The 24,606-nt window shown below is 39.3% G+C and overlaps 1 protein-coding gene across 1 annotated transcript in view; it reads right to left on the minus strand.

Moving 5' to 3' along the window:
• LOC144667101 (general transcription factor 3C polypeptide 1-like) overlaps positions 1–24,606 on the minus strand; it is an 80,986-nt gene that overhangs the window by 6,239 nt on the left and 50,141 nt on the right. Inside the window, 14 exon segments of the mRNA XM_078528479.1 lie at positions 285–566; positions 568–1,176; positions 2,199–2,294; positions 3,147–3,375; positions 4,602–4,678; positions 5,321–5,377; positions 6,597–6,668; positions 7,466–7,561; positions 14,667–14,763; positions 22,086–22,168; positions 22,570–22,683; positions 23,019–23,117; positions 23,481–23,563; positions 24,327–24,458. Of these exon segments, the coding sequence (XP_078384605.1) occupies positions 285–566; positions 568–1,176; positions 2,199–2,294; positions 3,147–3,375; positions 4,602–4,678; positions 5,321–5,377; positions 6,597–6,668; positions 7,466–7,561; positions 14,667–14,763; positions 22,086–22,168; positions 22,570–22,683; positions 23,019–23,117; positions 23,481–23,563; positions 24,327–24,458 (2,126 nt within the window).

Raw genomic sequence — 24,606 nt, forward strand, 5'->3', positions numbered from 1 at the left:
TACAATTGACCAAGAATGCAGGGAGGGGAGAGTGGGGCAACTGCTATTGAGTGAAAATTTATCAGCTGCAAGGTGGTAAAGAAGGCAGGCACTTACTGTTAGAAACAGCATGTGATGTTTTACTTACAAGTAAATAGTAACATTGACTTGTCTTGTTCAAGAAAACATACTCTTTAAACGTGCCACAGGCACCCCAGAGTAGTGTTCCTGTTACAGTGTCCCACACACGCCATTATTACTAACAGCATCATGTAACATGGTAATAGTCTAGGAAAGTTACATACCTGTAACTGTGCCACAGTTATACCAAACTCTTTGCTTTCTCCAACAATGTTATGAATGATCCTTGCCAGTGAAAAATCTGTTGCATTAAAGCCAAAATCTCTTCTACTCTGCTCTAAATAATGGTCTATTGAAACATCCATGGAAACAACAACAGGAGACGTGCTAGAATCGTTAAATTCTTTATCAACAGAAGTCAAGGCCGTTTTAGTTGTGTCTTGCATTGTTGATGAATAGCAACTGGCATGTGGACTGGACTCTCCTTCAGCACGTGTCACCTCTCTTATGACCCGGATACTTCTCATCTGCTACATTTGCAAGTGTGCCATCTTTTAACTTTAGCACAACTTTACATGGATACAAAGTTAGAAAGTCATGAGTGTTAAATGCCCTGGCAGGAAGCTGGTTAATGGAGGCATATGGGTCTTTTCCACCCCGGGCCAACATTAGAGCTGTTCGTGAAGAGCGAGAAGATGTTGCACTGTAGGTCAGGGATGCTACAGGCACTGTTGATACTTTACTGACCTTTGCTTTGCTATGTTGTAGCTCAGATACTTCAGTATGACTTGTTAAGGACTCATTGCTTTCTTTCTGAGATGTTAGATCATAAGGGCTTGTGAATTTTGTAACTGTTGATGAAGAGGATAAGGTAAAAACTTCGCACGTTTCGAGCCTTTTCTCCTCTGTCCCTTTAGCTTCATGCTTCTCTCCTTCACCTGATGTACCAGGTTTTCTTGGTGCCACAGGAGAGAGTTTACTATGTTCTGTGCTCTTTTCAGAAACCTTTCTGTTTGTAATTTGTCCATTCTCAGTAGCTCTTGTCTTTTTTGAGGATACACCACTGGCACTCTTTCCTTTGTTTTTCTCAGTTGATGTTTGTTTGGATGACTGGCCCTTAAATAAAAGGGAAATCTATGAACTGGGAATAAAGCTCTTTCTGTCTGGATAGGAATGTATAGTTTGCAAAATGTGTAGCTTTTGGTAAGCTTTGACAGGAAATGACCTTAAAATGACCACTATTGTCCACAGTTTTTATGAAAGAAATGGCCATTATGTTTTTTTTGTAAGTGGTATTGTCACACTTGCCATATTTGGCAAATCACTTCACAATTATTATATTTAAACAGTAATTTCTACATGCAGTATTTTAGTATGCCAATTATCCTGCGAAATCACGCGAAATATCGCTTGATATTGAGACGACAAGGCTGTAGGTCGAGTTAGCCAAAATCAGATGATATTCCGCAAGTAAAATTATCATTTGATTATTCAACAAAATGTCAAGAAAGGATTATTTTATAGCTAAACATACAAAGTAGACCTTTAATGTTCGTATGCTTTGGCAGCATACATGTTCGAATGCTTTGGCAGCATACGAACATTGAAGGAAATCTGTTACGTGGAGATGACGGATAATAGTGACTTTATGACTGTATGCACACTGTGACAATTTGTTGAATAATAAAATGTAATAAACAGGTCAATCTGACTAATTACATTTTAGAAATTTCTTTGCTTGTGGAGCAGTAAAATAATTAGCCAGCTATCTTAATTCTACATCAAGTGAATATTAACAAAAGTCGACCTTTACAGTAAAAATCATTTTGATATCACATTCCGATGTAGCTACTACATATTTGTCTCCTTTCTCAAAAGGTAAAATAAACAAACAAGCAAACAAACCTATTGTACTAAGACTCCCCTTATGCTTGAGGATAAGAACCCCACTATTTCAAACTCTTACGGCAAGCAAAAAATAGTTCAAGAAAGCAAGAACATTCGAGAGAGCCGATAGTAAAATGGCTGAAAAGGCAAATCCAAGGGAAATTGATTTGAACTCGAGAAAGTGTTGAGTTTGAGATAGTGAAGTTGAACTGCATTCTTTTACAATGCAACACTGTAAGCCTATCACTCACATCACTCATTTGACTTGTCTGTCGTTCAGCATTTTCTGTTAACTCAGAAGAATCCATGTCTAAAATCTCATCAGGAATGTTCACCTCAATGGAAACCTACAAAACATCAAAATATTTATCTTAATGACGTCCCAATCCTCGTCCCCAGTGCCTGCTCTCCTTTTGGTTAGCACCAAGAATGCTGAGTATTTGAGCATGCGCAGGATGCTCTGGGAACTTGAGAGATAAGAAATGTATGTAGCCAGTCTTTTGAGCAATGATAACTGGCACAGCTAGTTAATTTAAGAAGCAGCTGTATTACCTTAATGTTGTGACGAACTATGCATACCCGTAATTAGGTGTTATTGTGATTGTTGTTATTTTCATAAGTACACGTGCACATATGCGGTATTTAACCTGTAATTTATGCGACTGGCGGTCAGTTTCACAATGTAACGGCTAAAGCTGTTTGTACACCATTAAAGACAACCTTTTTACCGCTATCTTTCGTTACAAATGTATTTTGTGAAATGAAACGAAAACAAATAATGAATGTATGTATGAAATTAAATTCATCAACTCCAAGTATCATGAAAGTCAGATTAACAGATCGGGCATTTATGAAACTAAGCACTTCTAACACTTGGCTCACTGTCCTTGTTCAAAAATTATCGTTGCAGTGAGGAATATAAAAAAAACATTTTCAGTTGCAACTAAACAAGTTAACAATTATCACGGTCTAGGAAGAGATACATTTGTTCTCCAAAAATAAGGGTATCACGTTTAAAACTTTGCACTTCCAGTGTTGTATTCCCCTTTCAGGTCATCACGCAGAAAACTCTGACTGTTACAGCAATTGAAATCTTCAATTCTACAAATTTCTTTGTCATCTGATTTCACTGTATGTCGATTCGATTTACACCTCATTTTGTGGTATAACACATGTTCTAAATTTATAAATGTTCTGACCTTGTTTGTGGCCAAGAGAGACAGAACACAAGCCACATGTCCCCCTAGAGTCCGTGCAGGCCTGAACTCTATTGTACCAGGCGTTAGGGTCTCTGTTGTTTGTTCAGTCTTGCTGGTTTCAGGGTAATTTAGAGTATGTTGTTCTCCCCTGACAAGCTGTTTCCAAAAATGAGCACAATCCCTGTAGAATGTGACCAGCTTGAAACCATGCATGAATAAGCGATGATACCTAAGAAAAGGAAAGAACAAAAATATTGTTATTATCATTTTACAAGAACTCTGTTTGTACATTGCTAGAATCTAAACCTATAATACACCCAAGTGCAAACCCTATGTTCAGTGGAAAGTTGTCAGACTGAAGTTCTTAAAATTTATGAAATAGTTTCGGAAAATACAGCAGGTTCCATTACTGGCATTTTTTAGTCTGCCACATGATGCTGTTTTCTGATGTCTTTATTAATCATCAGTGACTGCTAGCACCATAACATGGAAAACACACGCCATGCATAAAACAAAGAAGAGAAACATAGTTATGCTACTTGAGGAAAGGTTTCGCATAGTATTGGAAACATTCCAGTGTTAAATTCAGCAAAAAATAACAAATTTTCCAAATTGATTATAAGATTTCTTGAATACGTTTAGTCTTCCACCTTTTCAGAGGTTTCCCATTTTTCACCAGCCCTGAATCAACAATGAAACAGCAACTCAAAGCACAAAAGCGATTCAGAAAAACTTCAAAATACACTTCAGAAAAAGTTCTTTTGATGTCACTTAGAGATGTTCTACACTTTGTTGTTTGCAAGGTAAGAATAATACAATAAAAATATGCAATAAAGCTTATAATAATTTCTTGCCGTTTTTTTACCTTTTCTACATTTTTTTCAGATGCTAGGTGACTTAATCGGTTAAAACGTCTCCACATAAGTTACAGTTCTGCAACTGTTCACACATTTATCTTCAGTTGACAAATGTATTTACCACTTACCAGTGAAAATTTTGATGCTGTCTTTGAATGCAGAGAAAATATACAAAGGCCCAAAGGCCCAATCTGTCAACAATCAGCTTATGAGCTAGCAGTAGTTCTACGTTCCTTCTAAAGGTTATTCCAAACCTTCAGGTACATGTAGCAGAAGCATGTGTGTTTACTGGGACTCTAAGTCTCCAAACTTTAAACGTTAGTTTTGATTTTCCCCCATATTTTGATTACAATGATTCTAAATAAATGTACATGTTCATTAGTCATATAGTTATTATAGGAATATAACGAGGCATTTTAACAACGCGAACAAAATGTACGCGTAATGAAATTAACGCGAATTTAGGAAAAGTTCTGGTCAAATTCTTATAGTAAAAAAGTTAACATATATAAAATTATTCTTTTTTTTTTATTTCTCTTTAATATTTTTTTTTTTATTTTCCTATAATAAGGGGCCCCATAATCAACAGTTTACTCACGCAGAGCTGAGCTGGAATGTCATTGATGCAAATGGCAGAGCTCTCGTGAGCTGACCACCAGGATTCTCAATCGTTCTCTGTCAAGAGAATACATTGTTAGCAACAAATAAACCTGATCTACCATAATAACTGCCAGGGTTGTTCAGTGCTCCCCAGTCCTGAATGTGGGAAGACAAAGGTTCCAGCCTTATTACTGGAGACTGCAAAATGTTTCCTAATCGTCCCAGACTTGGAGAATAGCTGATTAACATGTATCATTATTTTACCAAGCTTCACGTTTTCCATAAAACCTAAATAAATACATCGAAATTGACTCTGCTTAACGGGGGTTAAATGCAAAATTTTTGGGAACAAAACCTGGGCCCCTTTTTTTTGGGGGGGTGTTTTTGGGGGGGGGAAAAAAAGGGAAAAAAAAAAAAAAAACCCGGGGGAAAAAGAAGAAAAAAAAAAAAAACCCCCCTGCCCCCCCGGCCCCCCCCCCCCCCCCCCCCCCCCCCAAAAAAAAAGAGGGAATTTTTAAATAAAAATAAAAAAAAAAAAAAAATATGAGGTTAAAAAAAAAAAAAAACAACCATAAAAAAAAAAAAAAAAAAAAAATAAAAAAAAAAAAAAAAAAAAAAAAAAAAAAAAAAAAAAAAAAAAAAAGGAAAAAAAAAAAAAGAAAGAGAGAAAAAAAAAAAAAAAAAAAAAAAAAAGAAAAAAGAAAAAATGACCATTACCTTTCTTGTGACCAGATTCTTTTTTACCATCTCTCTAAACACATCTTCAAGTTCCTCCTAGACAACCATGACCAAAATGTACAAATCAAGTTAAGGTCTGTTTTGAACACTTAAACAATAATTATACTGAAGAGTGCTGTCTGTAAGATGTGTGTCAAGTGATTTGTTCTGCAAGGATAGGGGTGGGCTTATGTATGGGACAGAGGGAGGCTTACAACCAGAACTATTTTTCGTTAGCACACAAGAACCTGCACCGGGCGACTAGAATAATTTTTTTCACTTTTTCCAACAAGGGTGAAAGGAAACCCCTTTTTCCTTTTTTTTTTTTTTTGTGTTGTTTCTTTTATTTTTTTTTTTTTTTTTTTTTTTTTTTTTTTTTTTTTTTTTTTCTCCCCCCCAACTTTTTTTTTTTTTTGCAGTCCAAATTTTTCCCATCCAGACCCCGGATACTGACCGCTCACAGTGCAAAATCAATTTGCAGCGTCAGACCAACGAAAAAATGAAAGTTTTGCTCTCCAAAATGGAAATAGCTGTTCAGCAACCCATATTTAAAATGTGAAAAGTATAGTGAAGTTAAAGGCCTCCATAATCTTCAAAAGGCAAGTATTTATTTCGTTCTTTACAAAATCAAATTGAAGTTTATCTGACAATTTTGCCAAAACTATTTGCTATCATTCAAGAAAATGAGATTCTTTGATTGAAAATATCAAATACTTTGTAGATGACCAATCTACGCATTTCACTCAGTTTAACTTTCGCCATGTGAATCAGAATTAAATTCTGCCGTCAATAACGCAGAGATTATTTGTTAAATACAAGTGCGTATAGCTTAAGATACTGCTTTTCAGTGAAAGTGTATTTTTGAGTCAGAGAAATTGGCTAAACATCCTGCGAGCAGAGTTTTTTTCAAGAATGGTCAAAACATTTATCGGGAAATTATTATTATTATTTATTATTATTGGGAAGCCGAAATCAATTTAAATGTGTTTAGTTTTGTCATAGTTATGTTATTTTGCATTCTTTTCTCAAATCTCTTTAGTGCAAATTGAATATACCTTTCCGTGAGTACGGTTCATATTTAGCAAAGCTATTTTATTTGGAATTAAATAGCCAACACAGCACAAACACGGGCCGAGGCTTACGGACTTGGGCCGTACTCAAGATCTCGGGCACAGTTTTGTGGCCTACCGGTATATGGACCTCCCAGCCGGCAAAAACATATATTTATAAAGCTCTAAGGTGTTTCTTTTTAGCTCACTTTAATGACATGACGTACCGTTGTATAAGAATTAAACATCTGAAAAACTCTGTAAGCATCGTATGACTCTTGAGGTGTTGTAAATGCAATCTGCAATGAGGAAATCATTCACAGCTAGTAGCTAATCTGCAGTGTACTAATGTAAAGTATTAGGTAAAGGAAGCTATTAAATGCTAAAATGACCAGCAAATTAATCTGGTGCATGTATTAAATGCAGAAACAGACGCAAAGTAACTATACAGTGGGAAAGCAATCTCTTGAAGCGTGTATCAAGAGTTACATGACAAATCCCTGTATGGACAAACATGCCCGTGTTGGAGAGGCCTGCACCATCCTTGAGGTCATTGCCCTGTTTTGCATTGCGCTTCTTTGCTGTGCAGAATTTTACGCGTAATTAACGCACGCACATAAAAAATGGCGGCTTTTTTTATGCGGCTAAGTCTGTGAGAAAAATAAATCGTCTCTTCTCGTAAATGAGTATAGTGGCCTATCAATTTTTTTCTCATATTTTGGGTGTAGCGATCAAGTTCCGCTTTTGTAAACAAAAACAGAGCAATTCCTATGTTTGAAAAATAAATCATTACTGGAAATGTGTACTTTGCCGGTGCTCGCAAGGGAATCATTTAGGAATTATGTGGTATATACAGGGTCTTCTGGCTCTTAAACAAATATGGGGACCCCACTTTTTAATTTTAAAATTTAACCCCTCTCAAGGTAATCAACAAGTTGCCAAAGTTTGGTTGAAAATCAATGTTCAGTTCTGTATTTCAGGCCAATGACCTCAAAGAAAAATAAATTACTAAAAAACATTGTAAACATTCCTGTTCAGTGTGTCTGACGAATAGTAGCATGACTGTGCCTTATAGAAAAATGTTTAATGGACCCACCTGAATCTGATCTCTTATGGCAGCCATGTTAATATCGCTGACACACTTTATACTCGGTCCCAGTGATACAACCTCCTGGTCTGAACAATTTGTTTCCTACAACACGATAGTATTAAGCTATGTTAAGAAGAATTATCATTACTCACAAGGACCCAATGGTGAGAGTTACTTAAAAGAGTTACGCCACAGACTCTGGATCTTCCACATACAGTCGAAGCTCTCATAAGCGGACACCCTCGGGACGCGAAAAAAGTGTCCGCAACTGGAGCTGGCTGCTTACGAGAATGGTTCTTGTAAGCGGCCACTAGAGGAGTAGGGGATAGATGGCCGCTTACGGGAGCTTGCCCAGCAAACATAATGGTAATATGCATGTTAGTGGTGTTTTGAAATGTAACCGAACGTGGATGACGACAAAACAAACACTGAAATATGGTACTGTAATTAAAGTAAAATCATTGTGACGAACGGCGATGTGAAGTTGAATGATTAATACAAGATACAGAGGTTTTTTAAATATGATTTTCTTTGCGGTGTCCGCTTACGGGAGCTCAAAAACAAAGAAAAAGTCTAAGTCGTAATCTCGGAAAGTGTCCGCGGCCGCTTACGGGAATGTCTGCTTACGAGAATGTAAAAATACAGAGTTTGTATGGGAGTAAAAAAGGGGTTTCTAACAAGGTGGCCGTAAGTAGAGCTGTCCGCTTACGAGAGTGTCCGTTAAGAGAGCTTCGACTGTAGTAGTAAGTAATGACAAAGTAGCTGTATTTTCTTGATTAAACGCCGGTGTCCTAGCCGATTTTGTCCCCCCTGGATTTTGTCCCCCCGGACCAAATCCGCTAGCGGATATTGTCCCCCGGACAATATCCGCTAGCCGATATTGACCCCCGGGAGACAATATTCGCTAGCAGATTTTGTCCCCCCTTCGCGAATTTTGTCCCCCCGTCAAAAGTGATCATACTTCGCTATCGTACTCCTGGAGTCGTAAACGAATAAAAGAAAAGACGATTAAATGTGAATACGAATATTTCATGAACATTGAAAAGACGAAATAGACAAGGTAAGTCTCTGTGTTTACCAAACACCGCATTGGAAAAGCTATGTTTTTCTCAACACGGCCCGAAGCAACGTTTTCCAATCGAAAATCAAGTTTCATTTTTGTTGATCCTAGGCTAAAGTGCAGAACCAAATTTACAATTGCTTTTTTTTGTTAGTTTGTTGTATACGTCTGAAATTATAATAAACAATGTTCGGCTAACAAGTCCCAGTGTCAAGTTTGTTTATTAGAATAAATGTTCGGTTGAGTGAATTTACAAAAACCTGAATTACGTTCTAATTCGCTTCGCTCAACCGAACGTAAATAATTTTACCCTTAAATTCCCGTAAACAATCAGGCAAACAAGAAATATGGCAGGATTCGCGAGTGAATTTACAAAAACCTGAAAAGATACAGGACAATAAGATTACTGGACTCTAATTACATTGTTTTCTTTTTGTTTTTACTCTAGACAATAGATTTCTTCTAAATAGCTTCCGACATTAAACAGTTTTTCGCTTGCCGATGAAACAAAGAGCAGTTTTCTCGACTTTTGCAGCGTAAGAAGTGTTTTTTGTTGCATAAGCTTTGTTAAAAGTTGTAAACTTGAAATAAAAAGATTTTCACAAAAAAGCGCAAACGCGAGTTTTATCCCTTCTTTGAATTAGTTGTGAAACTAGAGTAAATACATGTTCACGGTATGATAATTAAATTATTAAATAAAGTTGCTAACAGCGCGGTTTTTTTTTCTAGTTTACTCCACTCTGAACAAATTATCATTATGGAGTTACTGCATGGACAATTACTCGCTCAAAAAGACTAATTACATTGTCTTTTTGTTTACATTTCACAACTTTTTTTAAAAGAGATTCCGCGACTTCGTTAAAAAGTTTTTTTGTAGCAGTTCCGATAATGCAAGTTTGTCGGCTATTCAGTAGCTGCCTGCGCAAGCGTGTAGACAGTGGTTAGAAAAAGAGGTTCGCCTAAGGCGCAAAAATGAAGTTAACTGTTACAGTTAAAAAGCAAGTTAAACAAGTAAAAAATATGCTTACCGCGTATTTTACTGATTTGATAATTCATTTTCATTTTGACTTCATCATTCAAAGCTTAAATAACAATTGTTGAGGGGGGACAAATTCGGCGAAGGGGGGACAATATCGGCTAGCGGATATTGTCCGGGGGGACAATATCCGCTAGCGGATTTGGTCCGGGAGGACAAAATCGGCGGGGGGACAAAATCCGCTGTGACACCGGGCCCCGAATAAACGCCGGGTCTCCAAGCTGTATTTGAAAATAAACCCCTTAGACATTTATTCAATATGCTTTAGGCCATGCGCACGGTGTTGGTGTACAAGTCACAATTTCTAACGATGTCTGACTTTACCCTTGTATATTTTGTAAATAAGAATAAATATGACTGTAATAATCATACAGATGTAATTTTCATTATCTAATCAAGTTGCATTACTGTTTGTTTAAATGCTCGTTTGCTTGGTTAAAACGTAAAAACAAGAAAAAGTTAGTTCACTCACCAAAATTCTTTACATGCTGCGTAACATTTTCGTTTACGAACGATACACTTTCGTCATCGTTTGTAGCGTTTTTATCGTTTGAAACGCTTCCAACTTGCGTTTGCCAAACCAGCGTTTAGCGTTTGTGCAACGTTTTGGTATCGTTCGTTTCTGTCGTTCAAATCGTTTGCTTATATGGTTTGAATCGTTCGTTTCTATGGTTTGAATCGTTCGTTTTTGAATCGTTTGGTCTGTTTGGTTTATTTGTAGTTTGAATCGTTTCTTTCTTTCGGTTTGGTAAATGTTGTTTTCAAATGTGGATTTGATTTATAACAATTGTTTAACTGATCGTTTGAGGCAAAATTCAATAACTTTGGTGATTTTATCTGAAAAGGTTGCGATTTTAAAAGGACGGCTTTGAACAGAGAAGAAGCGTCTGCCGGTGTCTGGCGGTGTCTGCTAAATAAATATACACGAGTTCCACACGAATAATTAAGTCTTGTGTTCTAGCGCACAAAGAATCAATATTAATTTTATTGCATCCAAAAGCAAATTTGACATTTGTTAGAATAACTTTTTTGGATCCAAAAACATTTTGCGTTCTATTTTGTCTTTGTTAATTCTTAGTTGGAAGCCGTGTTTGTGTCTAGATACCCGGCAGCCGGGAAGTGTTTTCAAAATACTACATACCCGGCAGTCTGAAATTATTCTAGAATTTCCACGGAAAAACCAATCCAATCCTCCTCAAAACTATAGATCTTTGCTTAGAAATGCCAAGCGATTTCAATTATAGTTTTGGCTTTGTGTTTGAGGAAATTTTCGAGCTTGGGCATACTACAAAATCTTGATTCTTCGACACTTAGAAAAAATTCGTACTCTGACTCCGGTGTCAATTCTTATAGAATAATTTCTACAAAAACTGAAGTTGAAACCCTGCGAGAGTATTCGATATTTGCTGAGAAATGCGAAGCGATTCTAAATAATGTTTTGCTTTTGTTGTGGACGAATTCTCTTGGCTTCGGCGTACTATAAAATCCTCGACTCACGGGCACGGTTGTTCAAAAGACTAGATACCCGGCAGTCAAAAATTCATGAATAATCAATACATTCAATATCCACAAAAATGATGGTGCCCCGGAAAATTCACGGTTCCGCGAACGTAACGTGTATTTTACCTACCTATAGAACCCCGAAAGTACCGGCGCTTTGAAAAAGTCCTAAAAAGGGATACCCTTATTAGTTACTAGGTCCAGTAGGACCCAGACCTAGATCAACAGAACCTCAACGCTATTAGGCACACGTTGCGAACTGATCTGAGAGTGGTCTCCTCACTGAGGGGACAAATCCACTGAATTTGAAAAAATCTACTTGAGTGACTATATATAGAGGAACGCTTTGTATTTCTATTTAACCGAGAGCTTCGTCGCTTCCAACGCTAAGCCGTTTAGCCCACAGAAGAACTCCGTCGCTTCCAACACTGAGTTCGTTTTGGCGCGAAACCCAACACCACGTGCAACCTTTGTCACGCCACTTAAGTGTCACACCGGAAGTTACATCGGTGGCGGACTTTCGTCACCGAACGCTCAAGCGTTTTGTAGCTATTTTGTACTACTTTGCCGAGGCAATTGTTGAGGCCTTAAGTTGGAAAATCGCTTGGTATTTCTACACCGACATCTCAGCAGGTTCAAATGGAAATTTTGATGGAAAAACGGGAAGCATTTTTGACTGCCGGGTATGTAGTCTTTGAAAAATCGTGCCCGTGAGTCATATAAAGTTCGTACAATTTGTGCAAAACCAAACTGACATTGTAAAAACTCGCTTGGTATTTCCGACCAAAAATTGAAATACTGAAATACTCTCGGGAGCTAAGTTTCAATGATCATTTTTGTGGATATTGAATGTATTGATTATTCATGAATTTTTGACTGCCGGGTATCTAGTCTTTTGAACAACCGTGCCCGTGAGTCGAGGATTTTATAGTACGCCGAAGCCAAGAGAATTCGTCCACAACAAAAGCAAAACATTATTTAGAATCGCTTCGCATTTCTCAGCAAATATCGAATACTCTCGCAGGGTTTCAACTTCAGTTTTTGTAGAAATTATTCTATAAGAATTGACACCGGAGTCAGAGTACGAATTTTTTCTAAGTGTCGAAGAATCAAGATTTTGTAGTATGCCCAAGCTCGAAAATTTCCTCAAACACAAAGCCAAAACTATAATTGAAATCGCTTGGCATTTCTAAGCAAAGATCTATAGTTTTGAGGAGGATTGGATTGGTTTTTCCGTGGAAATTCTAGAATAATTTCAGACTGCCGGGTATGTAGTATTTTGAAAAGACTTCCCGGCTGCCGGGTATCTAGACACAATGTTTATCATTTTATATAAACATTGACAAATTTGCATTTCGGTGGAAATTTGATATCGTTTCATTCATATTGGGAAATTTTATTATCGATTGTTTTCCATCTAAAATTTCTTATGCAACTATCGGTTTTTCATCAGAAAATATTTATCTAACCATATAATGCAGTTTAATATACAATCTTCGTTCACTGTCCAAAATCCACGCGCGCAATTGGTTAAAATAGATCACGTGATTTTGCTTTACCTGTCGTCAGCAAACTCAGACAGTGCAGTATTGACAATAATGCACGAAAATCGTGCATTATTGAAGGTGTCTTCAGCTTCAAAGCTTGTAGAAGTGGAAGAAAAGTATATTCCTCAAATTATCAACTATCCAATACCAAACAAAATCGAAGAGGATAACAACTTGAAGCGCTTTCATGTTCAAAGGTAAACTGCAGGTCAATAAATACATTTTTGTGTGCGATTGACTTGCTTGTAGTTGCTTGATTGTGAAAGCCATCGACTTGCATTGAACAAGCTTCTCGCTGACTGTATTTATGAACGACCACAGCTGATGAACGATTTTATGAACCATTTTAAGTTTTATTTCTGTACGGCTAATTTGTGATTTTTATATTATTGATGTAATCCCGTGTAATTATGTACTACTACACTTCTTATTTTTAAACATTAAGTTTGTTGTTTGAAGTTCGTTAAGTCGATGATCGCTTGCAGTTCGATGCAGTGTACTCAGATTGTATATTAAAAGGGTTAGAGTCTGTTCGTTCGTGTTTTGTTGACAAATACACGCACTTGCTGGCCTCACAATGAACTCAAAATTTTCAATACTGCACTCGGCTACGCCTCGTGCAGTATTGAAAATTTCTCGTTCATTGTGCGGCCAGCGCGTGCGTGTATTTGTCAACAAAACACTCACAACAGTCTCTAACCCATAATTAAAATAATGACATGGCTACGATCTTTATTTATTCGACTCCTATTTTGCATGCATACCAGCACGTGAATTTAAATTAAACCTCGATCCATACGCGTCGGAGCGAAATGTCTTATCTAGTTATCTCGACCATCTTGTTCTCGCAATTTTCGAGTAATTTGACTCAAATTTTCCCCTAAAAATGCAAGTTTATAATTCATTTTTTTTCATAAAGTAAAAATTAATTCGCAGTGTACGCGTTCTTGCGAACGGGTTCCGAAAATTAAACCTTGTTATTCTAGCGCGTTCTTGTAGGATGCTATTTTGAGCATCACGAACGCTAGAAACGATTGAAACCAAAGTTCATAAACGATTGCAACGAAAGATAAAAACCATTGAAACCATTGGCAAAAACCATTGAAACGACAAAAACGATGGAAATGAAACGATGGAAACGAACGACACAAACCATTGAAACGCTGAACGCAAACGCTGGATTGAAATGTGATCACACAACCAAAACTTTACGTAAATTTTTTTCAATGTAACGCTAGAAAATCAGTTCTTTCTCCGAACCTGAAGAAATTTGATAAGAAGTACGCCTTTGATTGGATTCTACAACTTATGTGCACTTCAGTTTTCAAGATTTTTGTGTCTAAATTTTAGTTGAAGCAGAAATAATCGCGAAAATGTCTTTTGCGTTCACTCCTGTTTTCGCTGTAATTTTCGAGTACGATGTTTTGATTTTGTTTTAAATTCTAAATAAGTGGATTTTCTGCCACTTTCTTATCACCAGGTAAATGCACATGAAATTTACTTTACTTTTATGTTGTTAGATTATTATGATTGTCCGTGAATTTTGCATTCTAGCTCGTTATTTAGCGTTACATATTTTGTTACGCCGTTGTACACCAACACCGTGCGCATGGCCTTTAGAAATAATGTCTACATGTGTGGCCGTCAAAAATAATGAATAAAATCATTTCTTAGAAACATAGGGCTTGAATAAACTGCTGGAATTAAATAAACGCCGGCTCTATCAGACCAAGTTTGAAATAAACGCCGGGGGCGTTTAATCGAGAAAATACAGTATTATTAGCAAGTATTAGCAATGCATAATAATGCTTCAAAATGGTCTGCACCTCTTATCACACTGTATAGTTTACATGGATTTGACCCCACTTTTCAGTCATTTTTACTCGGTTAACTTGAACTCAGATAACTCAAAACTCAAAACCCCGCTAAATTGAACTGTTTCTCGTTTTCCTTTAGAGTTTGAGTTACCAGGGTTCTACTGTAACTATGGTCACTAATATTTTATGGTGACGAATCAAAATTGAGCTGTGGTCAATAGCTCAAATAATTCAATACTTCACTGACCTCCTTAGATGCTAGTTCTTGAACTTTGTACTTGTCATGAAGTTCTTTTACAGAGGAAACTAATGTGAGGTTTCCATCACAAGATAAACTTGAAGAGCTGCAACAGTGAAACAGAACCAATGAAAAAATCAACAACCAAAAGAAAATCGAAGAGCAGCAGAAGGACTGGAGGTACTAATCAGCATCAATGTCTACTTTGAAGTTATATTAGTGAACAGAATGTACAAGTTTGAAAATACAAGACTTGTGACAACTTCAAGCATGAAAGCCAGAATTAATGTTGCCAGACTGGCTGCAAGTCCAGCAACTGAGGCCATTTACTATGTAGGTTCATATGTGACATGTGTCATGCATACTGCTAGGATCAGCAATGTGGATATAGCATACTGTATGATAAAAAATTATAAGCTCAGATTTTCTCTTTTTCCCACGCTTGTGATATGATGAACATAACATCTTTCTCATTTAACAAGAAGGATACCATCAGAAACTGCTGGCAGTATTTGGGATGTAATTTGGGTGCACACCTGCCACTTTAACCCGCACATAGCAGGCTGGGTGGCACGCTAACCCCACCTTAGCTTCTACTCACTCCCGGGAGGGGCACGGGCAACACTTGTTGGCTCAACTATTACCTTGCAGGGTGTGTGGCTGCCACCCTTACTGCATTGCTCATTGCTAGGGTTTATCGCTGCCACCCTCTTCTTATTAAGTACTGTCACTAGGGTGTGTTGCTGCTGCCGTTATTATATTACTCAGTTTTAGGGTGTCTCACTGCCACCCTTATTGCATGCACTTTATGGGGTGTGTTGCTGCCACCCTCATTTCATTAAGTACTGTCACTAGGGTGTGTTGCTGCCACCCTCATTTCATTAAGTACTGTCACTAGGGTGTGTCACTGCCCTCTTTATTGCATGCACTTTATGGGGTGGTTGCTGCCACCCTCATTTCATTAAGTACTGTCACTAGGGTGTGTCACTGCCGCCCTCATTTCATTAAGTACTGTCACTAGGGTGTGTCACTGCCACCCTCATTTCATTAAGTACTGTCACTAGGGTGTGTTGCTGCCACCCTCACTTCATTAAGTACTGTCACTAGGGTGTGTTGCTGCCACCCTCATTTCATTAAGTACTGTCACTAGGGTGTGTTGCTGCCGCCCTCATTTCATTAAGTACTGTCACTAGGGTGTGTCACTGCCGCCCTCATTTCATTAAGTACTGTCACTAGGGTGTGTCACTGCCACCCTCATTTCATTAAGTACTGTCACTAGGGTGTGTTGCTGCCACCCTCATTTCATTAAGTACTGTCACTAGGGAGTGTCACTGCCACCCTCATTTCATTAAGTACTGTCCATAGGGTGTGTCACTGCCACCCTCATTTCATTAAGTACTGTCACTAGGGTGTGTTGCTGCCACCCTCATTTCATTAAGTACTGTCACTAGGGTGTGTTGCTGCCACCCTCATTTCATTAAGTACTGTCACTAGGGTGTGTCACTGCCGCCCTCATTTCATTAAGTACTGTCCATAGGGTGTGTCACTGCCACCCTCATTTCATTAAGTACTGTCCATAGGGTGTGTCACTGCCGCCCTCATTTCATTAAGTACTGTCCATAGGGTGTGTCACTGCCACCCTCATTTCATTAAGTACTGTCACTAGGGTGTGTTGCTGCCACCCTCATTTCATTAAGTACTGTCACTAGGGTGTGTTGCTGCCACCCTCATTTCATTAAGTACTGTCACTAGGGTGTGTCACTGCCACCCTCATTTCATTAAGTACTGTCCCTAGGGTGTGTCACTGCCACCCTCATTTCATTAAGTACTGTCACTAGGGTGTGTTGCTGCCACCCTCATTTCATTAAGTACTGTCACTAGGGAGTGTCACTGCCACCCTCATTTCATTAAGTACTGTCCATAGGGTGTGTCACTGCCACCCTCATTTCATTAAGTACTGTCACTAGGGTGTGTCACTGCCACCCTCATTTCATTAAGTACTGTCCCTAGGGTGTGTCACTGCCGCCCTCATTTCATTACGTACTGTCACTAGGGTGTGTTGCTGCCACCCTCATTTCATTAAGTATTGTCCCTAGGGTGTGTCAATGCCACCCTCATTTCATTAAGTACTGTCACTAGGGTGTGTCACTGCCACCCTCATTTCATTAAGTACTGTCCATAGGGTGTGTCACTGCCACCCTCATTTCATTAAGTACTGTCACTAGGGTGTGTCACTGCCGCCCTCATTTCATTAAGTACTGTCACTAGGGTGTGTCACTGCCACCCTCATTTCATTAAGTACTGTCACTAGGGTGTGTCGCTGCCGCCCTCATTTCATTAAGTACTGTCACTAGGGTGTGTCACTGCCACCCTCATTTCATTAAGTACTGTCACTAGGGTGTGTTGCTGCCACCCTCATTTCATTAAGTACTGTCACTAGGGTGTGTTGCTGCCACCCTCATTTCATTAAGTACTGTCACTAGGGAGTGTCACTGCCACCCTCATTTCATTAAGTACTGTCCATAGGGTGTGTCACTGCCACCCTCATTTCATTAAGTACTGTCACTAGGGTGTGTCACTGCCACCCTCATTTCATTAAGTACTGTCCCTAGGGTGTGTCACTGCCGCCCTCATTTCATTACGTACTGTCACTAGGGTGTGTTGCTGCCACCCTCATTTCATTAAGTACTGTCCCTAGGGTGTGTCACTGCCACCCTCATTTCATTAAGTACTGTCACTAGGGTGTGTCACTGCCACCCTCATTTCATTAAGTACTGTCCATAGGGTGTGTCACTGCCACCCTCATTTCATTAAGTACTGTCACTAGGGTGTGTCACTGCCGCCCTCATTTCATTAAGTACTGTCACTAGGGTGTGTCACTGCCACCCTCATTTCATTAAGTACTGTCACTAGGGTGTGTCGCTGCCGCCCTCATTTCATTAAGTACTGTCACTAGGGTGTGTCACTGCCACCCTCATTTCATTAAGTACTGTCACTAGGGTGTGTTGCTGCCACCCTCACTTCATTAAGTACTGTCACTAGGGTGTGTTGCTGCCACCCTCATTTCATTAAGTACTGTCACTAGGGTGTGTCGCTGCCGCCCTCATTTCATTAAGTACTGTCACTAGGGTGTGTCACTGCCGCCCTCATTTCATTAAGTACTGTCCCTAGGGTGTGTTGCTGCCACCCTCATTTCATTAAGTACTGTCCCTAGGGTGTGTTGCTGCCACCCTCATTTCATTAAGTACTGTCACTAGGGTGTGTTGCTGCCACCCTCATTTCATTAAGTACTGTCACTAGGGTGTGTTACTGCCACCCTCATTTCATTAAGTACTGTCACTAGGGTGTGTCACTGCCGCCCTCATTTCATTAAGTACTGTCACTAGGGTGTGTCACTGCCACCCTCATTTCATTAAGTACTGTCACTAGGGTGTGTTACTGCCGCCCTCATTTCATTAAGTACTGTCACTAGGGTGTGTCACTGCCGCCCTCATTTCATTAAGTACTGTCACTAGGGTGTGTCGCTGCCACCCTCATTTCATTAAGTACTGTCACTAGGGTGTGTCACTGCCGCCCTTATTTCATTAAGTACTGTCACTAGGGAGTGTCACTGCCGCCCTCATTTCATTAAGTACTGTCACTATGGTGTGCTGCTGCCACCCTCATTTCATTTAGTACTGTCACTAGGGTGTGTCACTGCCACCCTCATTTCATTAAGTACTGTCACTAGGGTGTGTTACTGCCGCCCTCGTTTCATTAAGTACTGTCACTAGGGTGTGTCACTGCCACCCTTACTGCATTGCTCATTGCTAGGGTGTGTCACTGCCACCCTCATTTTATTAAGTACTGTCACTAGGGTGTGTTGCTGCCGCCCTCATTTCATTAAGTACTGTCACTAGGGTGTGTTGCTGCCACCCTCATTTCATTAAGTACTGTCACTAGGGTGTGTCACTGCCGCCCTCATTTCATTAAGTACTGTCACTAGGGTGTGTCACTGCCACCCTCATTTCATTAAGTATTGTCACTAGGGTGTGTTGCTGCCGCTCTCATTTCATTAAGTACTGTCCATAGGGTGTGTCACTGCCACCCTCATTTCATTAAGTACTGTCACTAGGGTGTGTCACTGCCGCCCTTATTTCATTAAGTACTGTCACTAGGGTGTGTCACTGCCGCCCTTATTTCATTAAGTACTGTCACTAGGGAGTGTCACTGCCGCCCTCATTTCATTAAGTACTGTCACTATGGTGTGTTGCTGCCACCCTCATTTCATTTAGTACTGTCACTAGGGTGTGTCACTGCCACCCTCATTTCATTAAGTACTGTCACTAGGGTGTGTTACTGCCGCCCTCGTTTCATTAAGTACTGTCACTAGGGTGTGTCACTGCCACCCTTACTGCATTGCTCATTGCTAGGGTGTGTCACTGCCACCCTCATTTTATTAAGTACTGTCACTAGGGTGTGTTGCTGCCGCCCTCATTTCATTAAGTACTGTCACTAGGGTGTGTTGCTGCCACCCTCATTTCATTAAGTACTGTCACTAGGGTGTGTCACTGCCGCCCTCATTTCATTAAGTACTGTCACTAGGGTGTGTCACTGCCACCCTCATTTCATTAAGTATTGTCACTAGGGTGTGTTGCTGCCGCTCTCATTTCATTAAGTACTGTCCATAGGGTGTGTCACTGCCACCCTCATTTCATTAAGTACTGTCACTAGGGTGTGTCACTGCCGCCCTTATTTCATTAAGTACTGTCACTAGGGTGTGTCACTGCCGCCCTCATTTCATTAAGTACTGTCCATAGGGTGTGTCACTGCCACCCTCATTTCATTAAGTACTGTCACTAGGGTGTGTCACTGCCACCCTCATTTCATTAAGTACTGTCACTAGGGTGTGTTGCTGCCACCCTCATTTCATTAAGTACTGTCACTAGGGTGTGTTGCTGCCACCCTCATTTCATTAAGTACTGTCCATAGGGTGTGTCACTGCCACCCTCATTTCATTAAGTACTGTCACTAGGGTGTGTCACTGCCGCCCTCATTTCATTAAGTACTGTCACTAGGGTGTGTCACTGCCACCCTCATTTCATTAAGTACTGTCACTAGGGTGTGTTGCTGCCACCCTCATTTCATTAAGTACTGTCACTAGGGTGTGTCGCTGCCACCCTCATTTTATTAAGTACTGTCCATAGGGTGTGTCACTGCCGTCCTCATTTCATTAAGTACTGTCACTAGGGTGTGTCACTGCCGCCCTCATTTCATTAAGTACTGTCACTAGGGTGTGTTGCTGCCACCCTCATTTCATTAAGTACTGTCACTAGGGTGTGTCACTGCCGCCCTCATTTCATTAAGTACTGTCACTAGGGTGTGTTGCTGCCACCCTCATTTCATTAAGTACTGTCACTAGGGTGTGTTGCTGCCACCCTCATTTCATTAAGTACTGTCACTAGGGTGTGTTGCTGCCACCCTCATTTCATTAAGTACTGTCACTAGGGTGTGTTACTGCCGCCCTCATTTCATTAAGTACTGTCACTAGGGAGTGTCACTGCCGCCCTCATTTCATTAAGTACTGTCCCTAGGGTGTGTTGCTGCCACCCTCATTTCATTTAGTAGTCACTAGGGTGTGTTACTGCCGCCCTCATTTCATTAAGTACTGTCACTAGGGTGTGTTGCTGCCACCCTCATTTGATTAAGTACTGTCACTAGGGTGTGTTGCTGCCACCCTCATTTCATTAAGTACTGTCACTAGGGTGTGTTACTGCCGCCCTCATTTCATTAAGTACTGTCACTAGGGAGTGTCACTGCAGCCCTCATTTCATTAAGTACTGTCCCTAGGGTGTGTTGCTGCCACCCTCATTTCATTAAGTACTGTCCCTAGGGTGTGTTGCTGCCACCCTCATTTCATTTAGTACTGTCACTAGGGTGTGTCACTGCCGCCCTCATTTCATTAAGTACTGTCACTAGGGTGTGTTACTGCCGCCCTCATTTCATTAAGTACTGTCCCTAGGGTGTGTCACTGCCACCCTCATTTCATTAAGTACTGTCACTAGGGTGTGTTACTGCCGCCCTCATTTCATTAAGTACTGTCACTAGGGAGTGTCACTGCCACCCTCATTTCATTAAGTACTGTCCATAGGGTGTGTCACTGCCACCCTCATTTCATTAAGTACTGTCACTAGGGTGTGTTGCTGCCACCCTCATTTCATTAAGTACTGTCACTAGGGTGTGTTGCTGCCACCCTCATTTCATTAAGTACTGTCACTAGGGTGTGTCACTGCCGCCCTCATTTCATTAAGTACTGTCCATAGGGTGTGTCACTGCCACCCTCATTTCATTAAGTACTGTCCATAGGGTGTGTCACTGCCGCCCTCATTTCATTAAGTACTGTCCATAGGGTGTGTCACTGCCACCCTCATTTCATTAAGTACTGTCACTAGGGTGTGTTGCTGCCACCCTCATTTCATTAAGTACTGTCCCTAGGGTGTGTCACTGCCACCCTCATTTCATTAAGTACTGTCCATAGGGTGTGTCACTGCCGCCCTCATTTCATTAAGTACTGTCACTAGGGTGTGTTACTGCCGCCCTCATTTCATTAAGTACTGTCACTAGGGTGTGTCACTGCCGCTTCATTTCATTAAGTACTGTCACTAGGGTGTGTTGCTGCCACCCTCATTTCATTAAGTACTGTCACTAGGGTGTGTTACTGCCGCCCTCATTTCATTAAGTAGCAACTTATTTGTTATGCTCTTTTAATTACAGAAGGTTCTTGGCATGTTTTTTTATATCCCTGTCAAGTTCCCAGTACCTTGTTGTAAGACTCCTCTTTCTAAATTGCTCATTACACTAATATTATTACATTTAAACTTTCAAGCATTTCCACTGTGATCAGGTTCCATTTCTCAGGCAGCCAATCTTTTTAATTTGGCCCAAGGCTTCGTAACAGGACTCTAATTTCCAGGGCTATTTCAGTTCTGTGTAGTGACTGTCTTGGTCCTCCTCAATAAATTAAATTTTAGTTTTTTACTAAACTCCTGCTGAATATTTTCTGCTGCCCTGACTGCTTGCCAGATTTTCAAAAATTTTATTTTTATTGTTTTCCACTCAACATTAATTTGTTGAACTCAAATTCCAATTGTTGATCATGTACATTTTCATTAATTTTCATAATTAACTTTCATTGTGTATACATTTTGATCTACATGTATAACTTATATTTTGATGAGACATTTCAGCACAAGCAAGTCCCTGCGCAGTTTGAACTTAGGGTTGAATCCTGGAACACAACAGTGTTCTAAAGGGCTTTAATTGTCAGAGCTTTATTTTAAACCAAGTAAACTAAGAACTGGAGTGGAAGAGGATTGAATGCTACATTTGTCAATAACTGGACATATAATTATTTCCATTTGTTAAAAAATTCACAGAAAACGCAGTTACCTAAATTTCTGCCTTAACCTTTTCACAACTTCTTGGAATGTTTCCTCAAATTCAGCCCTTGGATCATCAAATCCTTGAAAGGACTGAAGGAAAAACAAAGGATGAATAAAATATTATATTACAGCCTGCAGCATAATTATCAGTAAAAACAACTCATCAGAGACTCAAAGGATAGTACACAGTGCCACAGTCTAGAATTCTACCGCAAACACGCGATACATGCAATGATCCTGAGAATATAATGTAAGCTAATTTGCGCTTGGTGCAAAATACTTTGCGCCGTAAATTGTGCAGTAAATTTAAATCTGATCGTCTCTTTTTAAGACACATTTTAATATCAAAGCTTTTTATAGTCAAATGTATTAAAAAATCACTTCTTATTCATGTCCACTTTCAACACAAAAATGAGGATGAAATCTGAATGCCTGCATAATTTTATGTGCACCAGAAACTATTTTGTCAAGAATAAACGTTTCATACAAACCTCATCATGAGCACATTCAGCCAAGCAAATTTTCACAGTAATTTGTGACTGGGGATTCTTCATTAATTTTAAAATCCTTCGTTGAAGATTAGGAGCTGTTTTGTCAACACTGGACTGTCAAAAAAAAGAGAATAACATGAAGTAAAGTTAAATGAGCGTTCTGTTACAGGGATTAGTGTTTTTCGCCAATTTTTACCATGGCATACCCTGGTAAAAGCTGCCAGTAAACACCTCTTAGACTATTTTATCATTCAATAGATTTATAACAGAGCAAAACTAGGAGAAATATTTGATCCCTTATAAAAATTATGGCGTTTTAGAGACTTTCTTATATTTAGTTGATGCTGCAAGAGAAAAGAGGAGCTGCAGGTGGAATTACCGGTATTTGTTTTTACTGCAGTTGTCGGAAATACCTGTACTCTAAGTTACTGAGACAAAGAAATACGAACCACACAGGCTTTGTGTAAGATGTTCCTCATACAAACAAATGGATAAAAGCGAGACATTTCATTCTTCATGACACCAAGTGCAACGCGGAACAGCAAAAGCTGAAAAAAAAAGAGCAAAAGTACAGAGTTGTGAGTATAACACCTTATTGATTAAACCACATGGATACTTAATAAATACAACATCTGTTCCTAAAGATCATAGCAGTGACATTTTGTCCAGAAGATGGCGAAGGGAGAAACTAAAGTTTCTATCAGTCATACGAGGGAGCAAAATCATGTGCTATGATCAGACTACAAAGCAACTGATTGAGGTTTTATTTCCTTTTAAAACTTATCTTTATACTCTGATAAAGCAATTATAGTTTTTCATATGAAGTACTGTACAAAAATACCTGTATGAATCTCAGTTTTTTTACTAAGAGTTAAAACTAAACAAATATAAGACAGCTAAATTTATTATACCCAGCTATCCTCCTCGTCAGTAAATTTGATGCGTTCAACTGCTTTCCTGGCTAAGATATTCCTGTCTTCCTCATCAACAGCATCTGTCATGATAAAACATGATATTAGCACTGTTGAGTCCAACTTGTATAACTTGTTTGTCACTGATTCAGTCTGAAGCGATGACATCATGACAACATCACTTAAAGCCATAAGGCAATGGACTGGGCCTGTCAATCTGTTATAGACTTATTTGTTTGTGCCATGGAATAGTTCCAACGCTGTGGGATGCCATTTATAATATAAAAACCAAAGAGTTTTGAAACTCAGTAGGTTTTAATATTTCAAATATTTCAAATCAGGGTACACCTCTAAACCACGTATCAAGCTGCAGTACCACATACAGCTGGCCCTATGCGCCTGAGCTGGGCGATAAAATAAAATAACATTCAATGCACATTCTCCAAGACTAAGTGAAAAGAAATCAAGTTGGCTAGAGGACTGTAACCTACCAATAAATGATAATACACGTATATAAATTGGACTACTGCTGCCTACGTTTTGGCCAAAAAATGCACAAGTTCCTACAATAATCAGAAGCATCCTACTCTTATTCTAAGGGCGGGTACTTTGTATACTAAAACAAGCTTGCTCTGCACAGATGAGTCCTGCAGCCAATGGAGGGCAGCCTGCCTGGAGATGGAAAACTCTTGTTCTAGACCCAGAATTTTTTTCAAACTGGAAAAAATTCAGGATTTTTGAAAGAGCCTTTCAAGGAATATTCTAGGGCTGTGTGAACCATAAAAACCTGCTTTATTCCAAAATTGTAATACCAAAGCTGCAAGTCATTTACTTAAGTTAACTCACAGAGATGCTTATTTTTACAAGAATGATCGTCACTGTGTGACTTCTCTTGAGCTTTTCCTCGTCGCTTTTCTGCTGATTCAACAGTTTTCATCCTCTTAACACCTTCAGGTTCTTCGTCATTTTGTTGTGAGTCTGTTTAAGTACCAAGAGGAAAGATAAAAGGAAAAAATTTTTAAGGCATTTTTAAATTATTAAAGGCAGTTAGCAGGTATATCTTTGTTTGTTAACAGCCTTTTAGCCTTGGGCTAGGGCCAATCTTGTTTATTGAAGTGAAACATTA

This window comes from Oculina patagonica, chromosome 10 (assembly GCF_052425735.1).
Source record: "Oculina patagonica isolate OP01 chromosome 10, crgOcupat, whole genome shotgun sequence".
Classification (NCBI taxonomy): Eukaryota; Metazoa; Cnidaria; class Anthozoa; order Scleractinia; family Oculinidae; genus Oculina; species Oculina patagonica.